Source organism: Bufo bufo, chromosome 10 (genome assembly GCF_905171765.1).
Source record: "Bufo bufo chromosome 10, aBufBuf1.1, whole genome shotgun sequence".
In the NCBI taxonomy this organism is placed as follows: Eukaryota; Metazoa; Chordata; class Amphibia; order Anura; family Bufonidae; genus Bufo; species Bufo bufo.
This window is the reverse complement of record NC_053398.1, coordinates 83,189,329-83,216,896: the sequence shown is the minus strand read 5'-3', so window position 1 is coordinate 83,216,896 and position 27,568 is coordinate 83,189,329. Positions and strand designations below refer to the sequence as shown.

General features: G+C 43.4%; 1 protein-coding gene across 2 annotated transcripts in view; it reads left to right on the top strand.

Moving 5' to 3' along the window:
* Positions 1-27,568, top strand: part of LOC120980842 (capping protein, Arp2/3 and myosin-I linker protein 3-like) — a 1,329,972-nt gene that overhangs the window by 371,788 nt on the left and 930,616 nt on the right. For both annotated transcript variants that reach the window (XM_040410169.1, XM_040410170.1), the window contains one exon: positions 1,883-1,953. In XM_040410169.1, coding sequence (XP_040266103.1) covers positions 1,883-1,953 — 71 coding nt within the window. The remainder of the gene's footprint in view (positions 1-1,882; positions 1,954-27,568) is intronic.

Below are 27,568 nucleotides of genomic sequence, written 5' to 3'. Positions count from 1 at the left end.
CTAGGTATATCGCACCCCTGCCTCAATCAGTTTTTTTTTTTAGGGCAACTGTTATATCACACCAGTTGCAATTAGTTGTTTCAATGGCATTTGTCCCTTTGTACAGCTGCGTTATTTCAGTAGAACCGCACACAAATGCTGCACTATACAAATGCACTATATAGAAATTATACCATAGGTATATCATACTCCTGCCTCAATCAGATTTTTTTGGGGGCAACTGGTATAGCACACCAGTTGCAATTAGTTTTTCCAATAGAGTTTGTCCCTGTTTGTCCCGGGGAACAGCGAATGAGCAAAGTTCCCTGCGAAACGATCACCGGGTGAACAGTAAGGCCATCTCTACTGTAGACTTATTAGTATGGGCAGCCCAAGACCGGTTGAATGTGAGGGCCCACCCTTCTCTCCCTACTCCAGTAATACAGGCCCTGAAAGCGGGTTGTCAAGAAACCCTAATACAGAGACAACTGCACAGATCTCTGTCATTCACATACCCTGGTTGCTTTTAGTAAAACATCATAGTGATTAACCTTGGACAAATTTACACCCCATCCACCACTTCTCCAGACACTCTGCCACAATATATCTATATAAAAGAGCAAATACTGAAAATTACACCAAGCATACAGGAAAAGAGAAGTAGTATTTAGCAATGTCCAAACATACAGAACAAGGTATGTGGTATAGTGCAATGTCAAAAATTATCCTCACTCTGCATCCTTGTTTTCACCTCTTCATCAGATGTGTATGTAGCTGATTTTCAAATGATTTGCCATATAATTCACTCGCACTAGTCTGTCAAACAGAATCAGTTCATGTGCACACTCAGTGTTGTCCAGCTCCTTCTTCATGGCTGATACTTGTGTGACCTTCCTTGATCTTCTCTAGATATTCTTACATGTTTCTTTACAAAAAAAAACACTTTCTCCATATTGTTCAAAGAGGTATCTCCCAAGAAAGAGAACCTCCATATTTTGCACAAAGTCTTCAATAAATATCAGTACCAGACACACCCTCAGACAACAAAAAATGAATCCGTGCACGCTGATCTTCATTTGTGCAAATCACAAGTTGTGCAGCCATTGTTTTTTATGGCGCAGTCACATATGAACTGACGTAATACGTTCAAATAGTTTATGTTGAAAAATTATGTTTATGTATAGAGGACAAGGAAAAATCTCATCCTCATTACTGGTAATGTAAGAGGCTGGAGACACTGTATGTGGAGCAACAATCCACATTGGAAAATCTGCAGCTTTTATGCCCTGTGAGGACATACGGTACCCTTACTGTGCAGTACTTAACATACAACATGTACAGCTCTTACACATATCCTTTCACAGTTTATTCTCCTTTTGTAAAAAACAGCCAAATCACAGAGAGATCACAGACAAGTTGCAGTTGTAGTTGCATTGTGATCTATTATGGCAAAGTCACATAGGGCTTGAACCTGGTTCCAGAAATCAAACAGGATTAGATTTTTACAATAATGTTTGTGTTGTGGTTGTGGTAGGTCTACGGTCACAACAAGATACCATTGACATCATAAGATGCCATCTCACAATGCAACAAATTTGTGATGTTCATGTTGTCATGTAACCCTAGCTTTCTCCATGGCACTATAAAAATGTTACATTTATTATTTTGATATGAATTTGAACCACTGGTTAGGCCCAGGTGTCATCATGTTCTACCATGTGAAGCCACAGTAGAAAAGGGTTGTATGAAGCATTGCTTTACCCGTATGCTTGAGGTCTTAGACAGTTGTTATATTAAAGTAACAGCATTTTAGGTTACACCATTCTAATGTCTTTGTGGTCTACTGTAGTAATAAAGTAAGTTCTTAATGAATACTCTACAGTATGTCCCGTTTTTGTTTTAGGAGGCTTTTCTGAAACATATGCCGCATTATGTGATTACAATGGATTTACTGTACAAGAAGAGATACAGTGGGTAAGTTTATTTTTGCTTTGTACTATATACTGCTTTGTAATATGACTTTTGTGAGTAATAATCAGTTCATATTTATTGACAGATGCCCGAACAGGCGATGAAACCTATCTTGACCCAGGTTAAAATTAATACTTCACTTTTATTATTGCATAAACTAAAATTTGAATGTGAGCAAGTGCAATTTTAAATTTTTATTAACAAACCAAAGAACACTCTAAGAGCACTCTAAGAACCCAAACCAAACTAAGAGCACTCAATTCTGTGCACATAATGAGTTTCTTTTGACTCTTCTTAAATTTCTACTCACGCATAATTATTTTCTTTTCGACGGTCATTATTATTTACAGTCAGTCGGCACCTCTATGGGAAGTAAGTGTGCACCAAATTACGCTAATCTTTTCTTAGGGTGGTGGGAGGACACTATTGTTTTTACACATGATCTCTCTTGTTTCACTCAGCACATACTTTTCTGGGGTAGATATATCGATGATGTACTAATTCTTTGGGAAGGCACCACTGATAAGTTTCACCAGTTCGTTTCGGCACTTAATACCAACTCTATTGGTATGACATTTACCTCTGAGTTCCATGAGAACACTATCACATTTCTGGATCTCAAACTTATCCTGGACCCTGATGGCCGCATCCAGACTGAGATTCATCGCAAACCATAGCAACAAATAATCTATTGCAGTGGAGCAGCTACCACCCGAGACCGCTCAAAAATTGTATACCTGTGGGACAATATATCAGAGCCCACAGGAATTGTTCAGATGATGCTAGCTTTGCCAAAGAGAGTAAGATACTGTATGATCATTTTCGAGCAAGAGGATACCCCAAAAAGGTGTTACATCAAGCCTATGCCAGGGCAAGTAACATTAATCGGATGGAACTGCTAAATGCCACACCTAAAGATCCTAAGGCACACGTCTTTAGATGTATTGGGACCTTTGATGCCCAAACTAATCGGATTTTTCAAATTTTGAAGAAACATTGGCATGTTTTGTGGGCAGACAATGACTTGAGGGCAGTTATCACGCAGAATCCTAGTGTAACCTACCGTCGAGGTAGAAATTTAAAGGATACACTGGTCCATAGTTTCTATCGTCCCACGCCGCCTAAAACCACCTGGCTAACATCTAATCCACTTACCCCTGTGGAGATTGTGTTTTCTGCCCCCTTGTGAAAAGATGTCGATCTTTTGTCAATCTTGTGGATAATAAAGAATATAATATAAGGCAATATATCAACTGTAAGACTAAAGGCATCGTATATGCCATTCAATGCTCGTGCCCTAAGATCTACATTGGTAAGACGTCCCGACTCCCAAGAGTTTAGGAGAAGGATCTGCCAACATCTAAGTAGCATCAACACTAAGGCGGACACGTCAATTTCCAGGCATGTAAGGGCCTATCATGGTGGAGACCATAGGGTGCTTAAATTCTGGGGAATTTGCAAAAAAAAACTAGGTGTAAGAAAGGGTGATCTGGATGCCATTTTATTGCAAGAAGAGACTAGGTGGATCTACCGCCTTGATAGTCTAAATCCAAAAGGGCTTAATGAAGGCTTTGCCTTCACTGCTTTTCTTTGAGAATGAAGGAGTAGATTAGTTTGTTTGTTTTCAATTTTTCTAACTTCAAAGTGTTAAATGACACTTATATGACTGTACACTTATTGAGCCAAAAACTATTGCGTACCTCAAGTACTGTGTTGATTAGTAATAACGTCTCTAGTTGGAATATACAGTGCCAACTTATAAATAAAAATATGTATACATCTTACTGGCAAAATTAAAATGTACCGTTATTCCAATTGTTAATGCCATCCTTCTAACTATGCAACTGGAGTGGCATTATGTTCACTCCCAATTGGTATTGCAGATGATGCACCATTATAATACAATCTAGTTCCCGCTCACAATACCTAATGTAGTAAGGGCCATGTCATTGGATTTTTAGGGCTCTGGTGTCTCTAAGTGTGTGCACAGTAGTCTTTAGCATAACGGACGAATAACTATGTGCCTACCTACTGTTCGTCTCTTTTAAAGTCCAGGCGCAGATCCTTTCTGCGCAGCACACTTATTGGGTAGAGTCAATGCGCATCACTGTGCTGCGCAGCACATGCGTAGTTCTAACCATAGGAGCTTCTTGCTCTAAGTGTTAGCGCAGCTGCCGTCCGCGCAGGACCCCTCTTTAACCCCTTAAGGACACAGCCTTTTTTCACCTTAGGACCAGGCCATTTTTTGCAAATCTGACCAGTGTCACTTTAAGTGCTAATAACTTTAAAACGCTTTGACTTATCCAGGCCATTCTGAGAATGTTTTTTCATCACATATTGTACTTCATGACACTGGTAAAATGAAGTCAAAAAAATTTTTTTTTTTTGCACAAAAAAATACCTAATTTACAAAAAATTTGGAAAAATTAGCAAATTTCAAAGTTTCAGTTTCTCTACTTCTGTAATACATAGTAATACCCCCAAAAATTGTGATGACTTTACATTCCCCATATGTCTACTTCATGTTTGAATTATGTTGGGAATGATATTTTAATTTTTAGGGATGTTATAAGGCTTAGAAGTTTAGAAGCAAATCTTGAAATTTTTCAGAATTTTTCAAAAACTAAATTTCTAGGGACCAGTTCAGGTCTCAAGTCACTTTGCGAGGCTTACATAATAGAAACCACCCAAAAATGACCCCATCTAAGAAACTACACCCCTCAGGGTATTCAAAACTGATTTTGCATACGTTGTTAACCCTTTAGGTGTTGCACAAGAGTTATTGGCAAATGGGGAGGAAATTAGAGAATTTCATTTTTTTGTCTAATTTTTCATTTTAACCCATTTTTTCCACTAATAAAGCAAGGGTTAACAGCCAAACAAGACTGTATCTTTATTGCCCTGACTCTGCCGTTTACAGAAACACCCAATATGTGGCTGTAAACCACTGTACGGCCACACAGCGGGGCGTAGAGTGAAATGTGCGCCGTTTGGTTTTTGGAAGGCTGATTTTTATGGACTGGTTTATTTACACCATGTCCCATTTGAAGCCCCCTGATGCACCCCTAGAGGAGAAACTCCCTAAAAGTGACCCCATCTAAGAAACTACACCCCTCAAGGTATTCAAAACTGATTTTACATACGTCGTTAACCCTTTAGGTGTTGCACAAGAGTTATTGGCAAATGGCGATGAAATTTGAGAATTTCATTTTTTTTGCCTAATTTTCCATTTTAACCCATTTTTTCCACTAACAAAGCAAGGGTTAACAGCCAAACAAGACTGTATCTTTATTGCCCTGACTCTGCTGTTTACAGAAACACCCCATATGTGGCCGTAAACTACTGTACGGCCACACAGCGGGGCGTAGAGTGAAAGGTGCGCCGTTTGGTTTTTGGAGGGCTGATTTTGCTGGACTGTTTTTTTGACACCATGTTCTATTTGAAGCCCCCCTGATGCACCCCTAGAGTAGAAACTCCATAAAAGTGACCCCATCTAAGAAACTAGACCCCTCAAGGTATTCAAAACTGATTTTACAAACTTTGTTAACCCTTTAGGTGTTGCACAAGATTTAATAGAAAATAGAGATACAATTTCTAAATTTCACTTTTTTGGCAGATTTTCCATTTTAATATTTTTTTCCAGTTACAAAGCAAGGGTTAACAGCCAAACAAAACTCATTATTTATGGCCCTGATTCTGTAGTTTACAGAAACACACCATATGTGGCCGTAAACTACTGTACGGGCACACAGTAGGGCGTAGAGTGAAAGGTGCGCCGTTTGGTTTTTGGAGGGCTGATTTTGCTGGACAGTTTTTTTGACACCATGTCCCATTTGAAGCCCCCCTGATGCACCCCTAGATTATAAACTCCATAAAAGTGACCCCATCTAAGAAACTACACCCCTCAAGGTATTCAAAACTGATTTTACAAACTTTGTTAACCCTTTAGGTGTTGCACAAGATTTAATGGAAAATAGAGATACAATTTCAAAATTTAACTTTTTTGGCAGATTTTCCATTTTAATATTTTTTTTCCAGTAACAAAGCAAAGGTTAACAGCCAAACAAAACTCATTATTTATGGCCCTGATTCTGTAGTTTACAGAAACACCCCATATGTGGTCGTAAACTGCTGTACGGGCACACGGCAGGGCGCAGAAGGAAAGGAATGCCATGTGGTTTTTGGAAGGCAGGTTTTGCTAGACAGTTTTTTTCTATACCATGTCCCATTTGAAGCCCCCCTGATGCACCCCTAGAGTAGAAACTCCAAAAAAGTGACCCCATTTTAGAAACTACGGGATAGGTTGGCAGTTTTGTTGGTACTAGTTTAGGGTACATATGATTTTTGGTTGCTCTATATTACACTTTTTGTGCGGCAAGGTAACAAGAAATAGCTTTTTTAGCAGCGTTTTTTTTTTGTTGCTATTTACAACATTCATCTGACAGGTTAGATCATGTGGTAATTTTATAGAGCAGGTTGTCACGGACGCGGCGATACCTAATATGTATACAATTTTTTTTATTTATGTAAGTTTTACACAATGATTTCATTTTTAAAACAAAAAAAAATGTTTTAGTGTCTCCATAGTCTAAGAGCCATAGTTTTTTCAGTTTTTAGGGGATTATCTTAAGTAGGGTCTCATTTTTTGCGGGATGAGATGACGGTTTGATTGGCATCTATTTTGGGGTGCATATGACTTTTTGATTGCTTGCTATTACACTTTTTGTGATGTAAGATTACAAAAAATGGCTTTTTTTACACCGTTTTTATTTTTATTTTTTTTACGGTGGTCATCTGAGGGGTTAGATCATGTGATATTTTTATAGAGCCGGTTGATACGGACGCGGCGATACCTAATATGTATACTTTTTTTTTATTTATGTAAGTTTTACACAATAATTTCATTTTTGAAACAAAAAAAAATCATGTTTTAGTGTTTCCATAGTCTAAGAGCCATAGTTTTTTCAGTTTTTGGGCGATTATTTTGGGTAGGGTATGATTTTTGCAGGATGAGATGACGGTTTGATTGTTACAATTTGGGCGTACATGCGACTTTTTTGATCACTTTTATTACCTTTTTTGGAAAGTAAGGTGGGCAAAATTTCAATTTCATCATAGTTTTTTATTTTTTATTTTTATGGCGTTCACCGTTCGGGTAAAGTAACATGACCGTTTTATAGATCAGGTCGTTACGGACGCGGCGATACCAAACATGTGTAGGGAATTTTATTTTTTTCATTTTTAATCAGTGATAAATGTGTTTTTTGATTTTTACTTTATTTTCACTTTTATTCACTTTTTTTTGGACCCAGACCCACTTGGTTCTTGAAGATCCAGTGGGTCTGATGTCTGTATAATACAGTACAGTACAATATATATTGTACTGTACTGTATTTTACACTTTGTCTGAACAGATCTATGCCTTTTAGCACAGATCTGTTCAGCACCATGGACAGCAGGATGCCTGAGAGGCGTCCTGTTGCCATGGGAACCTTCCCCGTCTGCTCAGTACTGGCCAGAACTGCGCAGACGGGGAAGGGTAAGGAAGGGATCTGTCGGGGGGCTGTCTGGGGGCTCTCTCCCTCTCCATCGGCGGGCTGCAAAGGCACAGCAGCCCCCCGATGGGAGAGGGAGGGAGCTCCCTGAGCTGTTAACCTTTTCCATACAGCGGTCCGTACGGACCGCTGTATGGAAAGGGTTAAACGGCTGACATCGCATCGCAGATGTCAGCCGTTTATACCAGGGTGCCAGCAATGTGCTGGCACCCTGGTATACCCACTAGACGCCAACGATTATTCAAGGGGAGGCGGGCGGGGGATCGCGATCCCGTCTGCCGCACCGCCCGCCTCCCGCACCGCACGCACTGCCCGCAACCCTCCCCCTGCACCTCCCACCGGGCTAAAATCATGCAGGGGTGCAGGGGGGGGGATACAGATATATTTTAGAAATACTAAAGTTTCTGATCCCCGCGGTCAGGGACCGCGGGGATCAGAAACTGCAGAAATCGCAGCAAACCGCAGGTCTGAATTGACCTGCGGTTTGCCGCGATCTCCGACATGGCGCAGCGCCTAGCGCAGCGCAAGCGCAGTTCTCACAATATGAGCTTTCTTGCTCTAAGTGTTCACGCAGGTACCTAGTGCGCAGCGCGTCACTGATGGCAAATACAGAAGACGATCGGGATTGGTGTATCATCCCCTCTGTGGGTGTTTGGTATCTAACACAATTGGTTGATCGATTACTTTGCCTTGAATGTGATAGGACTCTAGTCCTGTCAATTCCGACACTGAGTATTTAATCTTCCAGTTGGATGGGGACACTCATTGCTGCCCATTTTCCCCTGAAGAAGCCAGAATTCTGGTGAAACATGTCGGGGGGCAGTTTTAGTTTTTAATACGCAGCTCTCCACTCCACTGTGAATTAGCTAATGATAGTCCGGCTGGACTGTATTCAAGTGCTTGGTTCATCAATGAGCCTAAGACAGATACGGCATTTAAACAGTGCCTATCTCTGTTTGCAGGGTTAACTGCCATAAGGCTACATGTTAGTCTGAAAGCACATGTGATTGCTAGTTGTGCTAATTTGACAGTGGGTTGACGCACACTGGTTCCCACTGCCTAATATGCTTGGTTTGTCAACCTAATTCAGTCAGCAATAGCTCTGCAAAAAGTGACACGGCAGCACTTTGCATTTAAAGTGAAAGGGTGGGAGGTAGTGCACATCTCCTTGCCCCCCTTACTGACCAACACTCGTATCCACCAGTGGAGTGGCGACTGTATTTTTAACATTTTTTGGTTTGTTAATAAAAATTAAAAATTGCACTTGCTCACATTCAAATTTAAGTTTATGCAGTAATAAAAGTGAAGTATTAATTTTAACCTGGGTCAAGATAGGTTTCATCGCCTGTTCGGGCATCTGTCAATAAATATGTTAAATAACCTTACCCAGGTTAGGTCCAAATCATGAATACCATAATAATCAGTTCATTAATATATTTTATAACAAGTTCATTGAAAGTCTTAGTTTCAGTGCTAAACACAGCAAGGCCCTCTTGCTAAAATTCTGTAGAAAGACCAATTTTCTGTCAACTTGTGGAGTCATTTTTACATTTCCCTGTGAATTATATTACACATTTTTAAATAAGTACATTTCACGCAATATGCTGCTCTAAAACACTATAGGGCCATGTTTTCCTGTGGCATATTTGGTATAGATTTTTACTGTAGAATTTTGTATCATATATCTGCAACCGAGTAGAAGGGAGGGGAAGGGGAGGGTGCTTATGAGGGCTCTACCTTGGGCTACAATGCAGCTAGTGAGGTACTGTCATACAGCCAGCTGCATAAACCTGTAGCTATCAGTCCCGACTCAGATTCTGAAGGCTATAACCCTGGTTTTGTGGCAGTTAATACCACAATATTTTGGTCTTCTTTTAAAGCTTAGATTGTCAGCTTCAAAAACAAAAAAGACCAATATAGTTTCTCTAGTTCCTGTTGACAGTCTGCACGAAGAAGAGAGAATTAAGTACTATACTCTGTGTATAACTGTACAGATGACAAGAGGAGGGTAACATAGGCTTTTGTGAATGTTATCAATTGTCCTATCAATCAGAGTTGTTGCATAGTAACATAGTTTACTCCAATCAGGCAATCAAAATAACTCCCTGGACCAATGACCCTTCCCCAGGAATCTAGTAACTATAACCTGTATTACACTCCAGAAATATATCCAGACCCCTCTTAAAATCTTTTAGTGAGTTCACCAACTCCTCTGGCAGAGGGTTCCATAGTCTCACTGCTCTTACAGTAAAGAATCATCTTCTATGTTTAGAAACCTTCTTTCCTCTAGACTTAGAGGATGTCCCCTCATCACAGCACTGGATATAAATAGATGATGGGAGAGATCTCTGTACTGACCCCTGATTTATTTATTTATACAGTACATAGTTATTAGATCCCCTCTCAGTTGTCTTTTTTCTAAACTGAATAACCCTATTTTTGATAATCTTTCTGGACACTGTAGTCCACCATTCTAGTTATAACTTTAGGTGCCCTCCTCTAAACTCTCACTATCTCTGATATATCTTTCTTGATCACAGGAGCACAGAACTGTACACAATACTCTGTGTGGTCTGACTAAGGATTTGTAAAGTGGCAGGACTATGTTGCATCCATCTATACTCTTTTTGATGCAACCCATTATCTTATTGGCCTTGGCAGCAGCTGCCTGACACTGGTTTCTACAGTTTAGATTTCTGTCTACTAAAATTCCTAGGTCCTTTTCCATGTCGGTGTTACCCAGTGTTTTACCATTTAGTATGTACTGGTGACTTGCATTATTCCTTCCCATGTGCATAACTTTACATTTGTCAGTGTTAAGCCTCATCTGCCATTTCTCTGCCCAAGCCTCCAATCTATCTAGATCCATCTGTAGCAGTATACTGTCCTCTTCAGTGTTTATTACTTTACACGGTTTAGTGTCATCTGCAAAATTTGATATTTTACTGTGCAAGCCTTCTACATTAATAAATATGTTGAAGAGAATAGGGCCCAATACTGACCTCTGTGGTACCCCACTAGTGACAGTGACCCAATCTACAGACATTTTTTCCCAGTTCAAGCATTCTCATTTTATATAATAATTAGGGTTGAGTGAACCCGAACTTTAGGATTTTTGGACCCCGGACCCGAACATTTCCGTAAAAGTTCGGGTTCGGGTTTGGTGTTCGGCGGTTTCTTGGCGCTTTTTGAAAGGCTGCACAGCAGCCAATCAACAAGCGTCATACTACTTGCCCCAAGAGGCCATCACAGCCATGCCTACTAATGGCATGGCTGTGATTCGCCAGAGCAGCATGTGACCCAGGCTCTATATAAGCTTGAGTCACATAGCGCTGCACGTCACTCTGCTGTTACAAGTGTAGGGAGAGGATGCTGCTGGACTTGTGATTTCAGGGAGAGAATAGGAGAGAATCTAACTCAGCGATCTACAGACAAATAGTTGTGTGGGTGCAGGGCACTATCATTTTACCCTGCCCTGAGCTCATTGACCAAAAAATACTAACTTTTAGAATTCTGTTAGTTAGGTAGGTGGCGCGGCGGCGACCATTTTATGCAAGCTCAGTGCACTAGCACTGCATCTGAGCTTTTGGGACATTGCAAATCACCATTTTTTGGGGGGCAAACTACAACATCTGGATTAGTCAGTGTGCAATTTAAGGTAGAAATACACCCATCATTTTCTGGGGTTTTAAAAACACTATTTTTTTCAAAAACAGTATTTTCCAGATTTGCAAGTGTTAAATTAAAGTTTAATATCTACAGCTTTCATATTCTGTTAGCAAAAAAAGACTTTTTTTGGCAATCTACAACATCTGTATTAGTCAGTGTGCAATTTAAGGTAGAAATACACCCATAATTTTCTGGGGTTTTAAAAACACACTCTTTTGACAAAAAACACTATTTTCAGGCCTTGCAGCATCAGCACGTGTGAAATTACATGCTTATATACTGCTGTCAAATTCAGTTTTTAAACAAACACTCATTTGGGCACAAAAAATTTAGTTGGCTGCCTTTGATGCATATGTCATTGTGAGATACACCCTTAATACATTTGGGTTACATTCAGAGATTTTAAATACCGCCATTTGGTGCACGAATATTGAATTCAGGCCTACACTGGTTCAGGCCCTGTGAGATACCCCCTCTACATACAGGGGTTTGAATTAGGCATTTGAAATACAGCCATTTTAAATACAGCCATTTTGTGCGAAGATATATTTACTTCAGGCCTACAGAGGTTCAGGCCCTCTGAGATACTACCTCTACATACAGGGGTTTGAATTAGGCATTTGAAATACAGCCATTTGAAATACAGCCATTTTGTGCAAAGATATATTTACTGCAGGCCGACACTGGTTCAGGCCCTGTGAGATACTACCTCTACATACAGGGGTTTGAATTAGGCATTTGAAATACAACCATTTGAAATACAGCCATTTTATGCAAAGATAAATTTACTCCAGGCCTACACTGGTTCAGGCCCTGTGAGATACTACCTCTACATACAGGGGTTTGAATTAGGCATTTGAAATACAGCCATTTTGGGCAAAAAAATATTTTATTGAGGCCTAGTCTGGTACAGGCCATGTGAGATACACCCTTTACATACTGTCGTTCTATTCTACTATTAATTAAACACCTATTTAGGGCAAGATACAAAATTTAAAAAATATGAGGAGAGCGTCAAATAAGGGACGTGGCCCAGGTCGTGGTGCTGCTGGTGGAGCTCCTGTTGCAGGGAGAGAACATGGTCGATCTGTGCCAGCTACACGCACAAGTGAAACCCCTTCTTCAGGTGCGAGTAGGCGACAAAACCTACAGCGGTATTTGGTCGGGCCTAATGCTGCTCTACGAATGGTGAGGCCTGAACAAGTACAGGCGATAGTAGATTGGGTTGCTGACAGTGGATCCAGTTCCTTCACATTGTCTCCCACCCAGTCTCCTGCTGAAAGACCACAGTTGGCACCTGCAGCCGATGTCCATCAGTCTTTCACCTCACCCCCTTGCAAATCAGCCAAGCAGTCTGAGCCCCAAGTCATGCAGCAGTCTCTTCTAGGGACATCCACCTAGCCCTGCCCCAGAAGTGGAAGAGATTGAATGCACCGATGGCCAACCACTTATCTTTCAAGATGAGTACATGGGAGGACCATTACAGCACATCTCGGATGATGACGAAACACAGGTGCCAACTGCTGGGGCTTTCGAAAGTGTGCAGACTGACAAGGAAGGCAGGCGTGAAGACTGGGTGGAAGATGATGTGGAGGACGATGAGGTCCTCGACCCCACATGGAATCAAGGTCATGCTAGTGACCTATGTAGCTTGGAGGTAGAGGCGGTGGTCGCACAGAGCCACCAGCAGAGCAGAAGAGGGAGCAGGGTGCAAAAGCGGAGCGGCCGTCCTCTAGACAGTACGCCTCCTACTGCCCACTGCAGCAAGGGACCGAGCACACCAAAGCCAGCTCTAAGGAGTTCCCTGGCGTGGCAGTTCTTCAGACAATGTGCTGATGATAAGACACGAGTGGTTTGCACCCTGAGCAATCAGAGCCTGAAGCGAGGCATAAACGTTCTCAACCTGAGCACAACCTGCCTGACCAGGCATTTAAGTGCAAAGCACGAGCTGCAGTGGAGTAGACACCTCAATAACCAAGAAAGGTCTCTGGCTCCTCCTGCTTCCTGCTGCAGTCGCGGCCTTGTCATCCACCTCTGGAGTGACAGTGCCACCTGGCACCCCGCAAACAGAGGATCTGCCAGCAACACCAACACCTGGGTCACCAAGCATCTCCACAATGTCCCACACAAGCGTTCAGCTCTCCATATCCCAAACGCTGGAGAGGAAGAGGAAGTACCCCCCTACCCACCCGCAATCCCTAGCCCTGAATGCCAGCATTTCTAAATTACTGGCATTTGAAATGATATCATTCCGTCTGGTGCAGACGGATAGTTTTAAAGACCTTATGGCGGTGGCTGTCCCACAGTATGTCGTGCCCAGCCGCCACTACTTTTTAAGGCGAGCCATCCCTTCCCTGCACAACCAAGTAGGGGACAAAATCAGGTGTGCACTGCGCAACGCCATCTGTGGCAAGGTGCACCTGACTACGGATACATGGACCAGTAAGCACTGTCAGGGCCGTTATATCTCCATAACAGCACACAGAGGCGGATAGCAGTTTGGCGCATGTCCTTCCACCACCGAGGATTGCAGGGCGCTTCAGTTTGCCTCCTGTTGCTTCCTCCTCCTACTCTGCTTCCTCATCCTCTACCAGCTCCTCATCCGGTCAGCGTAACACCTTCACCACCAACTTCAGCACAGCCAGGGGTAAACGACAGCAGGCAATTTTAAAACTTATCTGTTTGGGGACAAACCACACACCGCGCAGGAGCCAGGAGCTGTGGACGGGCCTTGAACAACAGACCGATGAGTGGTTTGTGCCAGTCAGCCTCAAGCCCGGCCTGGTGGTGTGCGATAATGGGCGAAATCTCGTAGCAGCTCTGGGACTAGATGGTTTGACGCACATCCCTTGCCTTGCGCATGTGCTGAATTTGGTGGTGCAGAGATTCCTTAAAAATTACCCCAACATGTCAGAGCTGCTGCATAAAGTGTGGGCCATCTGTGCGCGATTTAGGCGTTCTAACCCTGCTGCTGCTCGCCTGTCAGCGCTGCAGCGTAACTTCAGCCTTCACGCTCACCGCTTCATATGCGACGTGCCCACAAGGTGGAACTCCACCTTGCAACATGCTGGCCAGACTGTGCGAGCAGCAGCAGGCGATAGTGGAGTTTCAGCTGCAGCACGCACGGGTGAGTCGCTCGGCGGAACACCACCACTTCACCACCAATGACTGGGCCTCCATGCGAGACCTGTGTTCCTTGTTGCGCTGTTTCGAGTACTCCACCAACATGGCCAGTGCCGATAACGCCGTTCTCAGCGTTACTATACCACTTCTATGCCTCCTTGAAAAAACGCTACTGGCGATGATGGAAGAGGATGTGGCACAGGAGGATGAGTAGGAAGAGGGATCATTTCATAGGGTTTCTGGCCAGTCATTCCCAAGTGGCTCCAAGGGTGGGTTCCTGCACCCACAAACCCAAGGTACACAATTGTTCAGCCAGGGCACAGTTCTGGAGGATGAGGAGGTGGAGGATGAGGAGGAGGAGATGGAGGAGGAGGAACCATGTTCACAGCAGGGTGGCACCCAGACCAGCTCATGGCCATCACTTGCACGTGGATGGGGAGATACAGAGGACACAGACGATACACCTCCCACAGAGGACAGCTTTTCGTTGCCTCTGGGCAGCCTGGCACACATGAGTGATTACATGCTGCAGTGTCTCCGCAACGACCGCCGAGTTGCCCACATTCTAACTTGTGCTAAGGACGGTACAAGGACAATGTACCGTCCTTAATTCCCTCACTGGAGCTTCCCTGCCTTCTGAGGTGCTGGCGGTGCCCCAGCTGCATTGGCGACCTCTTCCTCGTCCTTCCTGTCAGGTGGGAATGCCACCAGCAGCGCGTCTACCAGCTTGCGCTTGTACTCGCACATCTTACAATCACGTAAGATGTGCGAGTACAAGCGCAAGCTGGTAGACGCGCTGCTGGTGGCATTCCCACCTGACAGGAAGGACGAGGAAGAGGTCGCCAATGCAGCTGGGGCACCGCCAGCACCTCAGAAGGCAGGTTTAGCATGGCCGACATGTGGAAAAGCTTTGTCAGCACGCCACAACAACCAGCACCACCAGCTGATATGGAACGTCTTAGCGGGAGGCAGCATTTCACCAACATGGTGGAGCAGTATGTGTGCACACGCCTACATGTACTGAATGACGGGTCTGCCCCCTTCAACTTATGGGTCTCCCAATTGGGCAAGTGGCCTGTGCTTGCCCTTTACGCCTTGGAGGTGCTGGCCTGCCCTGCAGCCAGTGTATTATCTGAACGTGTGTTTAGCACGGCAGGGGGTGTCATCACAGACAAGCGCAGCCGCCTGTCCACAGCCAATGTGGACAAGCTCACGTTCATTAAAATGAACCAGGCATGGATCCCTCATGACTTGTCCGTACCTTGTGCAGAATAGACATGTATACCATCACTAAGCAGCCATTGTTATACTGCAGCGCAATTGCCCATGTTTGTATTTTGGATATTTCACACTCTTTTGGAGTGTTGGCTATCTCGTTGGCTCTCTCTGGTGGAATTCACCAATTTTTGGGTGTATAGTACCACTGCTCTAATTAGTAGGCCGGTTAAAAAATAAAAATAAAATTGTCATTAACATTTTCGGGTGAAATTCACAAATTTTTGGGTGTATAGTACAACTGCTATACCTAGTAGGCCGGTTAACAAAAAAAATATATTTGTCAGTTACATTTTCAGTTGAAATTCAACAATTTTTGAGTGTGAAGTACCACTGCTATACCTAGGGTTAAACAATAAAAAAAATTATCTCTTACATTTTATGGTGAAAATCACAAATTTTTGTGTGTGATGTACCACTGCTATACCTAGTAGGCCGGTTAACAAAAAAAAAAAAAATGTCAGTTACATTTGCTGGTGAAATTCAGCAATTTTTTGGTGTGAAGTACCACTGCTATACCTAGTAGACCGGTAAAAAAAAATATATTGGCAGTTAAATTTTATAGTGAAATTCAGCAATTTTTTGGTGTGATGTACCACTGCTATACCTATTAGACCGGTAAAAAAAAAATAATAACATTTGTCAGTTACATTTAAAGGTCAAATTCACCAATTTTTGGGTGTAATATACCCCTAGAATTTTCCTCCTCATAGATAATGATTAATTCAGGACCAATCCCTCATGAAGCTGTGCTGATACAACTTTACATTCTTAATTTCATTTACGGTAAATACTCCAGGATAGCATCTCTTAGAAAACCTTCAAACAGTTTACCGACAACAAATATTAGACTTACTGGCCTATAAATGCTATTCAGTAACACTTTGACCCAGATGTTTACTAGCATCCAGATTAAGGTTTAACTATAGGGATAATTTAGCGTTTGTATATTATAAGTATTTTTACTGCCTGAATAAACGCTTAAAACAAGGTTGCAACTGTTGAAATGGTTGCAAAGATGTTGCACTAGCAAACTTCTGCAAATGGCGGAATAGGGTGGAAGCACTGCAGGTGAGAGCTATATTTATTGTTAAAGCTCTGCCCTGTACCCTGCTTCTCCCATCCTATTAATTTCCATCACCATTTACAAAAATGTCAAGACTGTCCCTGCCTAATCCTGCGTCTGCTCGACGCGTTTCTATATCACTGTTAGCGATATGTCCTCAGGAGCAGAGTCTAATGTTGGCATGAGTGCAGTTCTCCCTATTTGTTTATCGAGACTGACACTCTGCCTGCAGGTACACGCCGCTGCACGCTCCTGTTAGCGCGCGTACTGCATACAATGACACAGCCTCTGGCTCTGTTTTCGGCCGTCGCGCGGCCGCTCGACCGCCGCTCTCATATTAAGATAGCCACTCACATTAGGCGGAGCTCCTTAGCATGCGGATACGTCACCTAAGAAGGTGAGACATCATCTTGCTCCGCTATGCCCATTCTAATCATGCTAACCACTGTCATGGTAATTCTTTTATTGGCAGAGAAATTTGCCTACTGTGTCAGGGAATGTACTGAAAAAAATATTATCATCCCAGAGGTACATAAGGAAGGGGGGAGGGGGGGTGGCAACAAAATCTTCTAGTGGCCACATCCGCGATCCCTCAGAGAGTCACTTAAATCAATGGTGGCATATTTAGTAAGAGTGTGACATGCCCGAGGATGTAGTTGTCTATATCTCATATACTAAAAGGATATATATGAGAAGTTAGTTTTATTGTTTCTATAGACAACTGCACCTCAGCATGAATATGGGATCACCCCTAGCAACCAAATTTACTAGAAGGATATATATAAACTATAGAAGTTTTTTTCCACAAAAAGTGTGTATATATATATATATATATATATATATATATATTATACATCTCAGTATCCGTATGGAATCACCATTAACAACCTGAAAAATCACTGTTGTATAGATCCCTATAGCATTGGGATATTCAATTTGATAAATCCCGGGAATTGTCCTATTAGATAAAACATGTATAAGAAATAAAATCTTTCAGACCAAAGGGTTTTACAGTTTTTAATGTGAATGTCCATTGCGCCTCTTTCCTCAGCAGCAAGTTGTCTATGTCCTCGCCTCTCGGAGAGCCTCTGACATGTTCAATACCCTGAAAGGATATACATTGTTTCATTCCCGGGTGACATTCTATTACATGTTGGGCGATTGGAGTATCATCCTCATTGTTGATACTAAGCAAATGCTCTCCAATCCGTCTCCTAAATTCCCTTTTAGTTTTGCCTACGTATTGTTTTTGGCATATACACGTCGCCACGTAGATCACCCCTACCGTCTTGCAGTTAATGAAGGACCTGATGACAAATTCCCGTCCTGTTGTGGTGCATTTAACTATATTGCCCTTTTTGATGGCTTTGCACGCAACACATTTGCCGCATTTAAACGTGCCGGGTGGTCTATTCGGTAGCCAGGTTGATTGTACTGGGGGATTGTACAGACTGTGCACCAGTTGGTCTCTTAAATTACTGCCTCTTCTGTACGTGATAAGTGGGGATTCGCCCACAAGATGTCCAATCACCGGATCTGATTTAAGGATCCCCCAGTTTTCCCTGATATTGTTCCGGACCTCCTTGTTGGCCTGATCATACATACCTATAATTCGGATTTTGTTATCCGTGGTTTGTTGTTTGGGGACCAGGAGATCATCCCTATTACTTGCTGAGGCATGCTGATATGCCTCCGCAAGACAAGGACTAGGGTACCCTCTCTGACTGAATCTTTTTTGCAAGTCAGAGGATGCTTTTTTTAAATCCACCTATTCTGAGCAATTACGTCAAGCTCTTAAATATTGCCCTTTTGGTATCCCATATTTTAATTTGGTGGGATGTGCACTCTCCCATCTCAGCAAGGTGTTGGTAGCCGTGGGTTTTCGGGACATCTTGGTGATGATTCTTCTGGATCCATCAATTCTGATGGATAGATCCAGGAAGGTCAATTGAGTACTGTCAATTTCACTCGTGAAAAATAGGCCCAAGTCATTTTTATTCAGTTGTATTACAAACTCGTTGAAGGCCATGCTGGTGCCATTCCATAGGATGAATACGTCGTCTATAAATCTGAGCCATAAGACAATAGACGACGTCCATTGTTAAATTTGAGCAGATCAATCACAAATCCATTGTGATTCGCCAGATGTGATCCCCTCTCTGTAAGAAATGCCCCCACTGCCTGACAGCCCCTATCATGGGGTATCGAGCTATAAAAAGCCTCTACATCAAGGCTTGCCAGTAGGGTACCTGGATCACAATAGACATCATTGAGTCATCTCAGGACATCCATGGAATATCTGACATAGGATGGAAGGTTTGTAACGAAGGCCCTCAGCACCTCATAAACATAGAGACAGATTTTTTCAGTCAAACCATTGATTCCTGACACAAAGGGCCTACCCTTTAAGGGGCTCAGCCCCTTGTGGATCTTCGGTAGACTATAAAGTGCCGCTGTTACAGGATATTCAGGTAACAGAAATGCAAACTCTGTCTTGTCTATGAGATGTTGTTGCATAGCCTTACTTAAAATAAGCTTAAGTTCCCGTTTAAATCCTTCCATTGGATTGTGTTCCAATCGTTTGTAGCAAGACCTATCATCCAGTATCCGCATGCATATCTCAACATATTTAAAATCATCTAGAGCCACCTGTCACGGATGGTGTTGCAGGAAACAATAAGTAACAAAATAAAGATCTGACTGACTTGATCCAAAACTAAGGAACAAAAGGGTGAGCTCTATTAAAGCCCTAGAGCTCTCCCTCACTGCTCAGCCCATGCAAAGATCTCAATGATAGAAAGTTGCATGTCCACGTACCTTAGACTGAGTGACACCTGCAAACCCTATAATAGTGAGGGGACACGACCACCGGCTCCCTGCACTTAATACGGAGGGAGTCAGGGTCACCTAGAATCAAGTCAACAGGAAAACACAATACAGAAATAGACTTATCTTGAGGAACCAGCAGTAGCAACTTCAAGCAGTGAAACCAATCCAGGAAGTAGTATAAACCGCAAAGTGAAGCAGTATGGGAGGCAATCACTGCTAATAGATGACAGCTGGGAGAGGGAGAAGAGATGTCAAAGCGAAAGCAAAACAAAAGAACATCATGCAGGAGGTACTGAAGAACGTCTATCAGAACTTCTGAGAGATCTGGCGGTGACAGTACCCCTCCCTCTACGAGTGGACTCCGGACACTCAGAGCCCACCTTCTCAGGATGGGACCTATGGAATGCCCTGAGAAGACGAGTGGCCTTAATGTCCGCCACTGGAACCCACATCCTCTCCTCAGGACCATAACACTCCCAATGAACGAGGTACTGAAGAGAACCGCGGACAATACGAGAGTCCACAATCCTAGAGACCTGAAATTCAAGATTACCATCAACCACAATCGGAGGAGGAGGCAAAGAGGAGGGTACAGTGGGTTGGACATAAGGTTTTAATAGGGACTTGTGAAAAACATTATGGATCTTCCAAGTCTAAGGAAGATCAAGACGTTAAGCAACGGGATTGATGACAGACAAGATTTTGTAAGGCCCGATAAACTTAGGACCCAACTTCCAGGAGGGAACCTTCAATTTGATATTCTTAGTAGACAACCACACCAGATCACCAACATTCAGGTCCGGACCAGGCACATGTCTCTTATCCGCCACACGCTTATATCTCTCACTCATGCTTTTTAGATGATCCTGAATCTTTTGCCAAATAGATGACAAAGATGAGGAGAATCTTCCCTCTTTAGGTAAACCAGAAGTCCCCTCAGCAGAGAATGTCACAAACTGCGGATGAAACCCATATGCACCAAAAAATGGTGACTTATCAGAGGACTCCTGACGACGGTTATTTAAAGCAAACTCAGCAAGGGAGAAAAAAGAACACCAATCCTCCTGATTCTCCGCCACAAAACAGCACAGATATGCCTCCAGATTCTGATTGACGCTCTCTGTCTGGCCATTCGACTGCGAGTGGAAAGCAGAAGAGAATGACAACCGAACCCCCAAGCGAGAACAGAAAGCCTTCCAGAATCTGGAAACAAACTGCGTGCCCCTATCAGAGACTATGTCTGAAGGAATACCATGCAATTTGACAATGTGATCAATAAATGCCTGCGCCAGCGTTTTAGCATTGGGCAACTCAGGAAAATGAATAAAATGCGCCATTTTGCTAAAACAATCCACCACCACCACCAGAATCACAGTCTTCCCTGAGGAACGAGGCAGGTCCGTAATGAAATCCATGGACAGATGTGTCCAAGGACGGGAAGGAATGGGTAACGGAAGGAGAGGACCTGATGGCCGTGAATGAGGGACTTTGGCACGAGCGCAGGTCTCGCAGGCTGCCACAAATCCCGCAACCGACTTACGAAGAGCCAGCCACCAGAATCTCCGAGCAATGAGATCCACTGTGGCTCTACCCCCCGGGTGCCCAGCAAAGACAGTATTGTGGTGCTCCTTAAAAACCTTGTGTCATAAAGCGAGAGGCACAAACAACCTCCCAGGAGGACAAAGATCAGGAGCCTCTGCCTGGGCTGCCTGAACCTCTGCCTCCAAATCAGGATAAAGAGCAGACACAACCACCCCTTCAGCCAAAATGGGACCCGGGTCTTCAAAGTTCCCCCCTTCCGGAAAACAACGTGACAGGGCATCCACCTTCACATTCTTAACCCCAGGGCGGAACGTGACAACAAAATTAAACCTTGAAAAGAACAAAGACCATCTGGCCTGTCTCGGGTTCAGACGCTGGGCTGACTCCCAGTAGGCCAGATTCTTATGGTCGGTAAACACGGTAATAGGGTGTCTGGCTCCCTCTAGCCAATGGCGCCATTCCTCAAAAGCTAACTTGATGGCCAACAACTCCCTATCTCCCACATCGTAATTTCTCTCAGCAGAGGAGAGTTTCTTCGAGAAAAAGGCACACGGTCGCCATTTGGCAGGAGAGGGACCCTGAGACAAGACCGCACCCACACCCACCTCAAAAGCGTCCACCTCAACAATGAAGGGCATATATCAGGTTGTACCAAGATGGGAGCGGAAGCAAAACTCTCTTTGATACTAGAAAAGGCCTTACGTGCCTCTATCGACCAGGAGGAAAAATCTACCCCCTTTCTAGTCATATCAGTCAGTGGCTTAACAACAGAGGAATAATTCAAAATGAACTTCCTGTAATAATTGGCAAAACCTAAAAAGAGCATCAGCGCCTTCTGATTCTCAGGAAGCTCCCAATCAAGCACAGCGCGGACCTTCTCGGGGTCCATGCGAAAACCAGAAGCAGAGAGAAGAAAACCCAGAAATTGAATTTCTGGAGCCGCAAACACACATTTCTCCAGTTTAGCGTACAATTTATTCTCCCGCAGAATGAGCAAGACCTGATGTAGGTGGTCCCTATGAGTTTTGAAATCAGGAGAAAAAATCAAAATGTCATCTAGATACACTAGTACAAATTTCCCCATTAAATGATAAAAAAATGCTGTTGACAAAATGTTGGAAGACGGCTGGAGCATTCATCAAACCAAAAGGCATAACCAAATTCTCAAAATGGCCCTCAGGGGTATTGAAGGCCATCTTCCATTCGTCCCCTTCTCTGACCCTGACCAGGTTGTATGCCCCTCTTAAATCCAACTTGGAAAAAACTTTAGCCCCAACAATCTGGTTAAACAGGTCCGGGATCAGAGGAAGCGGATGAGGGTCACAAATTGTGATACTGTTCAGCTCCCTGAAATCCAGACATGGTCTTAAAGAACCATCTTTTTTCTTAACAAAAAAGAAACCAGCGGCAACAGGTGACTTCGAGGGTCGTATGTGTCCTTTTCTCAGGCTCTCAGAGATATAAGAACGCATAGCGACTCTTTCAGGTTGGGAGAGATTCTATAAACGATTTAGGCAGCTTGGTGCCTGGGATGAGATTAATAGGGCAATCCCGGTGAGAGGGCAGCTCCTGAACACCACTCTCAGAAAACACATCCGAAAATTCAGAAAGAAAAGATGGTACAGTCTTAGCAGAAACCTCTGAAAGAGACGTCGAGAGGCAATTCTCTCTGCAAAAGTCACTCCAACCATTTATTTGCCTCGCTTGCCAATCAATGGTGGGGTTATGTTTAGTGAGCCAGGGTAGCCCCAACACTAGAGGAGTAGGTAACCCGCCTAGGACGAAACATGACACATCCTCAACATGAGCATCACCCACGGTCAAACGGATATTGTGAACTATGCCCTTTAATGATTTTTGAGAAAGTGGAGCGGAATCAATAGCAAAAACAGGCATGTCCTTTCCCAAAGTGCATACCTGAAAACCATGTGTTATAGCAAATTGATTATCAATGAGATTGACAGCTGCTCCACTATCTACAAAAATCTAACAAACAATGTTCTTGCTCTTTAGCACCACCCTGGCAGGTAGGACAAAACGGGAACTACAAGCAAACGGAAAACCTTCAATTTCCGCATCAACCTTGCCAATAGTAACAGATGGATTGTTTTTAGAGGACTTTTTTCTTTTTGTTTCTTTATTATTCTCTAAAAACTCCCTGAATCTCCTAGAGGGACAAACATTTGCCAAATGATTTATACCTCCACAACAGAAACAAACCCTCCTTTGAGAGCTTAATGCTCTGTTGTTAGAGGCAAGCAAACCCAGCTGCATGGACTCCTGCTCAAAGGGGATTGAGAGAGACTGTGACCCTTGCGCACTGAATGAGACCGCGCCACTGTCCTTGGACTGAGTATGACAGGAAGGAGTGATCTCTCCTCTCTCTCTAAGACGCCTGTCAATACGAACAGCCCGAGACATGGCAGACTCCAAGGAGGTAGGTCTCTCATGAAAGGCAAATGCATCCTTCAATCCCTCTGAAAGACCATGGCAAAATTGACTTCGGAGTGCAGCATCATTCCAACCAGTATCAGCTGCCCATCTCTGAAATTCTGAACAGTATAACTCTGCGGATTGCTTACCCTGGCATAAAATACGCAGTTTAGATTTAGCCAGAGCAACACGATCCGTATCATCATATATCTGACCCAGGGCTACAAAATATTCATCCACTGATCGGAGGGGCCGTGCCCCCACTGGCAGGGAAAAGGCCCAAGACTGAGCGTTATCCCTGAGCAGTGAGATGATGATCCCCACCCTCTGCTCCTCATCATCAGAGGAATGGGGAAGTAGGTGAAAATGGAGTTTGCAAGCCTCTCTAAAACGAACAAAATTCGCACTACCCCCAGAGAAGGTATCTGGAAGCGAGATCTTAGGCTCAGAACAAACTCCATGAACGCAAGCAGAACCGGTCACCTGAAACTGAGATACAGTTTTACGGAGCTCTGCGACCTCCAGTGAAAGACCCTGCATGCGGTCCGTCAAGGCTAAAACCAGATCCATGCTTAAGACGGTTTTGGCGGTTTATAATGTCACGGATGGTGTTGCAGGAAACAATAAGTAACAAAATAAAGATCTGACTGACTTGATCCAAAACTAAGGAACAAAAGGGTGAGCCCTATTAAAGCCCTAGAGCTCTCCCTCACTGCTCAGCCCATGCATAGATTTCAATGATAGAAAGTTGCATGTCCACGTACCTTAGACTGAGTGACATCTGCAAACCCTATAATAGTGAGGGGACACGACCACCGGCTCCCTGCACTTAATACGAAGGGAGTCAGGGTCACCTAGAATCAAGTCAACAGGAAAACACAATACAGAAATAGACTTATCTTGAGGAACCAGCAGTAGCAACTTCAAGCAGTGAAACCAATCCAGGAAGTAGTGTAAACCGCAATGTGAAGCAGTATGGGAGGAGATATATAGGGAGGCAATCACTGCTAATAGATGACAGCTGGGAGAGGGAGAAGAGATGTCAAAGCGAAAGCAAAACAAAAGAACATCATGCAGGAGGTACTGAAGAACGTCTATCAGAACGTCTCAGAGATCTGGCGGTGACACCACCACATTGCCCCCTTTATCAGAGGGTTTGATGACTATAGTGGTGTCCTTTTTTAACATATCCAATGCCAGATTAGGTCATCAGATAAGTAGCACTAAAGATAGTTTTTAGCACCCAATAGTTTTCACTATTACGAAACAAACCTATATGGCAAACCAGGGTTTTACTTTGCCTTGTAGTTATTTGCTTCTCCATAAGAGCTCATTAAAGAACACCTGCTTCAACACATTATACCTTTGCATCATTTTTGGCTGTGTTTTATTTTACCTGCTTGCCAACTGCTATTGACTATAAACTTCTGGGCAGTCAGCACTTATCTCACGTTTCTAAACATCCTTGCAAAGAGATCACAGTTGAACATTAATCATTTAGCTCTGGGAGTAGGAAGCTCGATGTCAGTGACAGCAGAGCCCTTCATAGAGAGGGAAGATAAATTTTTACTGATCTGCCTTCTAGTACCTTGCTTTATTCACAGTACCCAATGAGCTCTGTGTATAGAGAGCAAAATGTGACAATACCACTTTCTGCTCTTGTTACATAGTTACATAGTTAATACGGTTGAAAAAAGACGTCCATCAAGTTCAACCAAGGGATAGGTGGGGACGCGAATCCCAGAAGGAAGTGAGACTCAGATTTCTACACATTTTCAGAAGCATTTATGTTTTTTACTTTTAAGAATTAGTCTAAATCCTTTTTGAAACTGTCCACTGTTCCTGCTGTTACCATGTCCTGTCTATTCCACAGATTCACAGTTCTTACAGTAAAGAAGCTTTGACGCTTCTGGAACTTTTTCTTCCTCAGTCGGAGGCAGTGCCCCCTTGTCTTTTGAGCACATTTTTTTTTTAATAGCCTTTATTTATTTAATTTTTTAAAACCAGTTAATACAACAATCCCAAAGGGAAAACAATCAGCATGACAATCATACACATAAGCAGGTGCAGATAAATCCGTCATTATCATATTGCGCAACAGTAAAAAACATCAATGTATCTTTATTACAGAATATTACTGTCATCACAAAAAGAATTCTGCATTTGCTCACACCTCATCCACACACACAATCACACGCTTGGTTAGTGCAGACCCAATCAGCAATGAATCTCAAACTGTGCCCTCCGCTTGTACCCATATTCCCCAGATTTTGTCAAATCGATCAGGCACCCCTCTAGCTTCGTATGTCAATTTGTACATCTGGAGGTCTTTATTAATGAGTTGCACCCACTGATCCACTGTGGGGCATTTAGGCGGTTTCCAGTTCAACAATATGTTCTTCCTACCATAAAACATTAGTAACCGTAGCAAGATTCTACTATACTTGGATGGGGTCACATCAGAAACCAGCCCCATAACGCATATTATTGGATCACAGATCCCAGGAAGCCCCAACTTAACACTAATAAAATTGCACACTCCCTTCCAGTATATCTGCATTGTAGGACACCTCCAAACCATGTGAAAAAAGGAACCTCTGTCCCCTCCACATCTGTCACATCCAGGACTCAATAACTGCCGCATCTGGCACAAACGCATCGGGGTCAGATATACTCTATGTATCCACTTGACCTGAATGAGTTGGTCCCGAGCGCTTATAACAGACTTCCTCCACCCTAGACGCCATTCCTCCAAGTGAGAGTCTTCTAGTTCTGGGATATCCGCCGACCATCTAACGAATGATCGCTGGATTGGGGATTCTTGCATTTTAATAATTTCAACATAAAAGGAAGAAATTGGCTTGTGTGGTTGTACTCTCCTGGCTATAGATTCAAGAGGACCACACTTTAAGCTTAAAGTCAAAGATTGGAACTGCTTCTCACAGGCGTGTCTCAATTGGAGGAACCGGTAAAAACTCGTCCGAGGTAATAGGAACTCTGACTGTAGACTTCCAAAGGAGCGAAAGGCCCCATCTTGGAACAACTGCGTCAAATATTTAAGCCCTTTCTTAGGCCAAAATTCAAATTCTGATAGGTGTAAAAGCTCAGGGAGGTGCCTATTACGCCATAGTGGGATATACGGAGACCAGGTTTCTCCTACTTGGGTATCCATGTGTGTGTTCACAAATCTCGCCCAGGCCTCTATAACCGTCACCATGGCCTCCGTATATCTCCCACAAAGCAGAGTTCCGCCTCCCCTATAAACCAGGTTCGTTAGAGCCTCATATGACCCAACTAGCGCCGCCTCCAACACTACCGCTGGATTATTGGCATCCGCTCTAATCCACCAGGATGCATACATTAGGCGCGTCGCTATATAGTAAATATACATGTCTGGAAGTTGCAAACCCCCTTGTAAGTAGGAGGCTTTCAACGTCTTTCTTGCTATTCTTGGGGACTGATGACCCCATAGGAATCGAGACATGACTTTGTCAAAAACATCAAAATGGGACTTAGGAATCTTTACTGGAGCTGCTCTATACACGTATAATAACTTCGGCAACAACACCATTTTAATAATGTTAATTCTGCCTATTAAGGTCAATGGTAAATTTTCCCAGGCTTCCAGTTTACGTGTAACGTATTCCATAGTGGGCCTCAGATTCAAAAGATAGAATTGCCGAGGGTCTCTATGAATATGAATCCCTAAATAAATAAAGCTGTCCACCACTCTCAGGGGAGACACCGGAGAAATATCTATCCCTTCATCTACATCCACTATGCAAAGACTGGATTTAGCCCAGTTCACTCGCAGGCCAGAATATCTCCCATATCCATTTACCACGTCTAGCAGGGTTTCTAAGGAAGGGCCAGGGTCAGCTAAGTACACCAACAGGTCATCCGCATATAGCGACACCTTCTCTTGTATCCCGGCTATCGACCACCCCTCTATCAAGGAGCTATTATTGATTAATTGTGTAAGGGGTTCCATTATCAGGGCAAACAACAGCGGTGACATGGGACAACCCTGCCTTGTGCCCCTATACAGTCTAAAAGATCGGGAAGTAAATCCATTTACTCTAATGCGCGCTGTGGGCGCCTGATACAGTAGTTGGACCCATTTAAT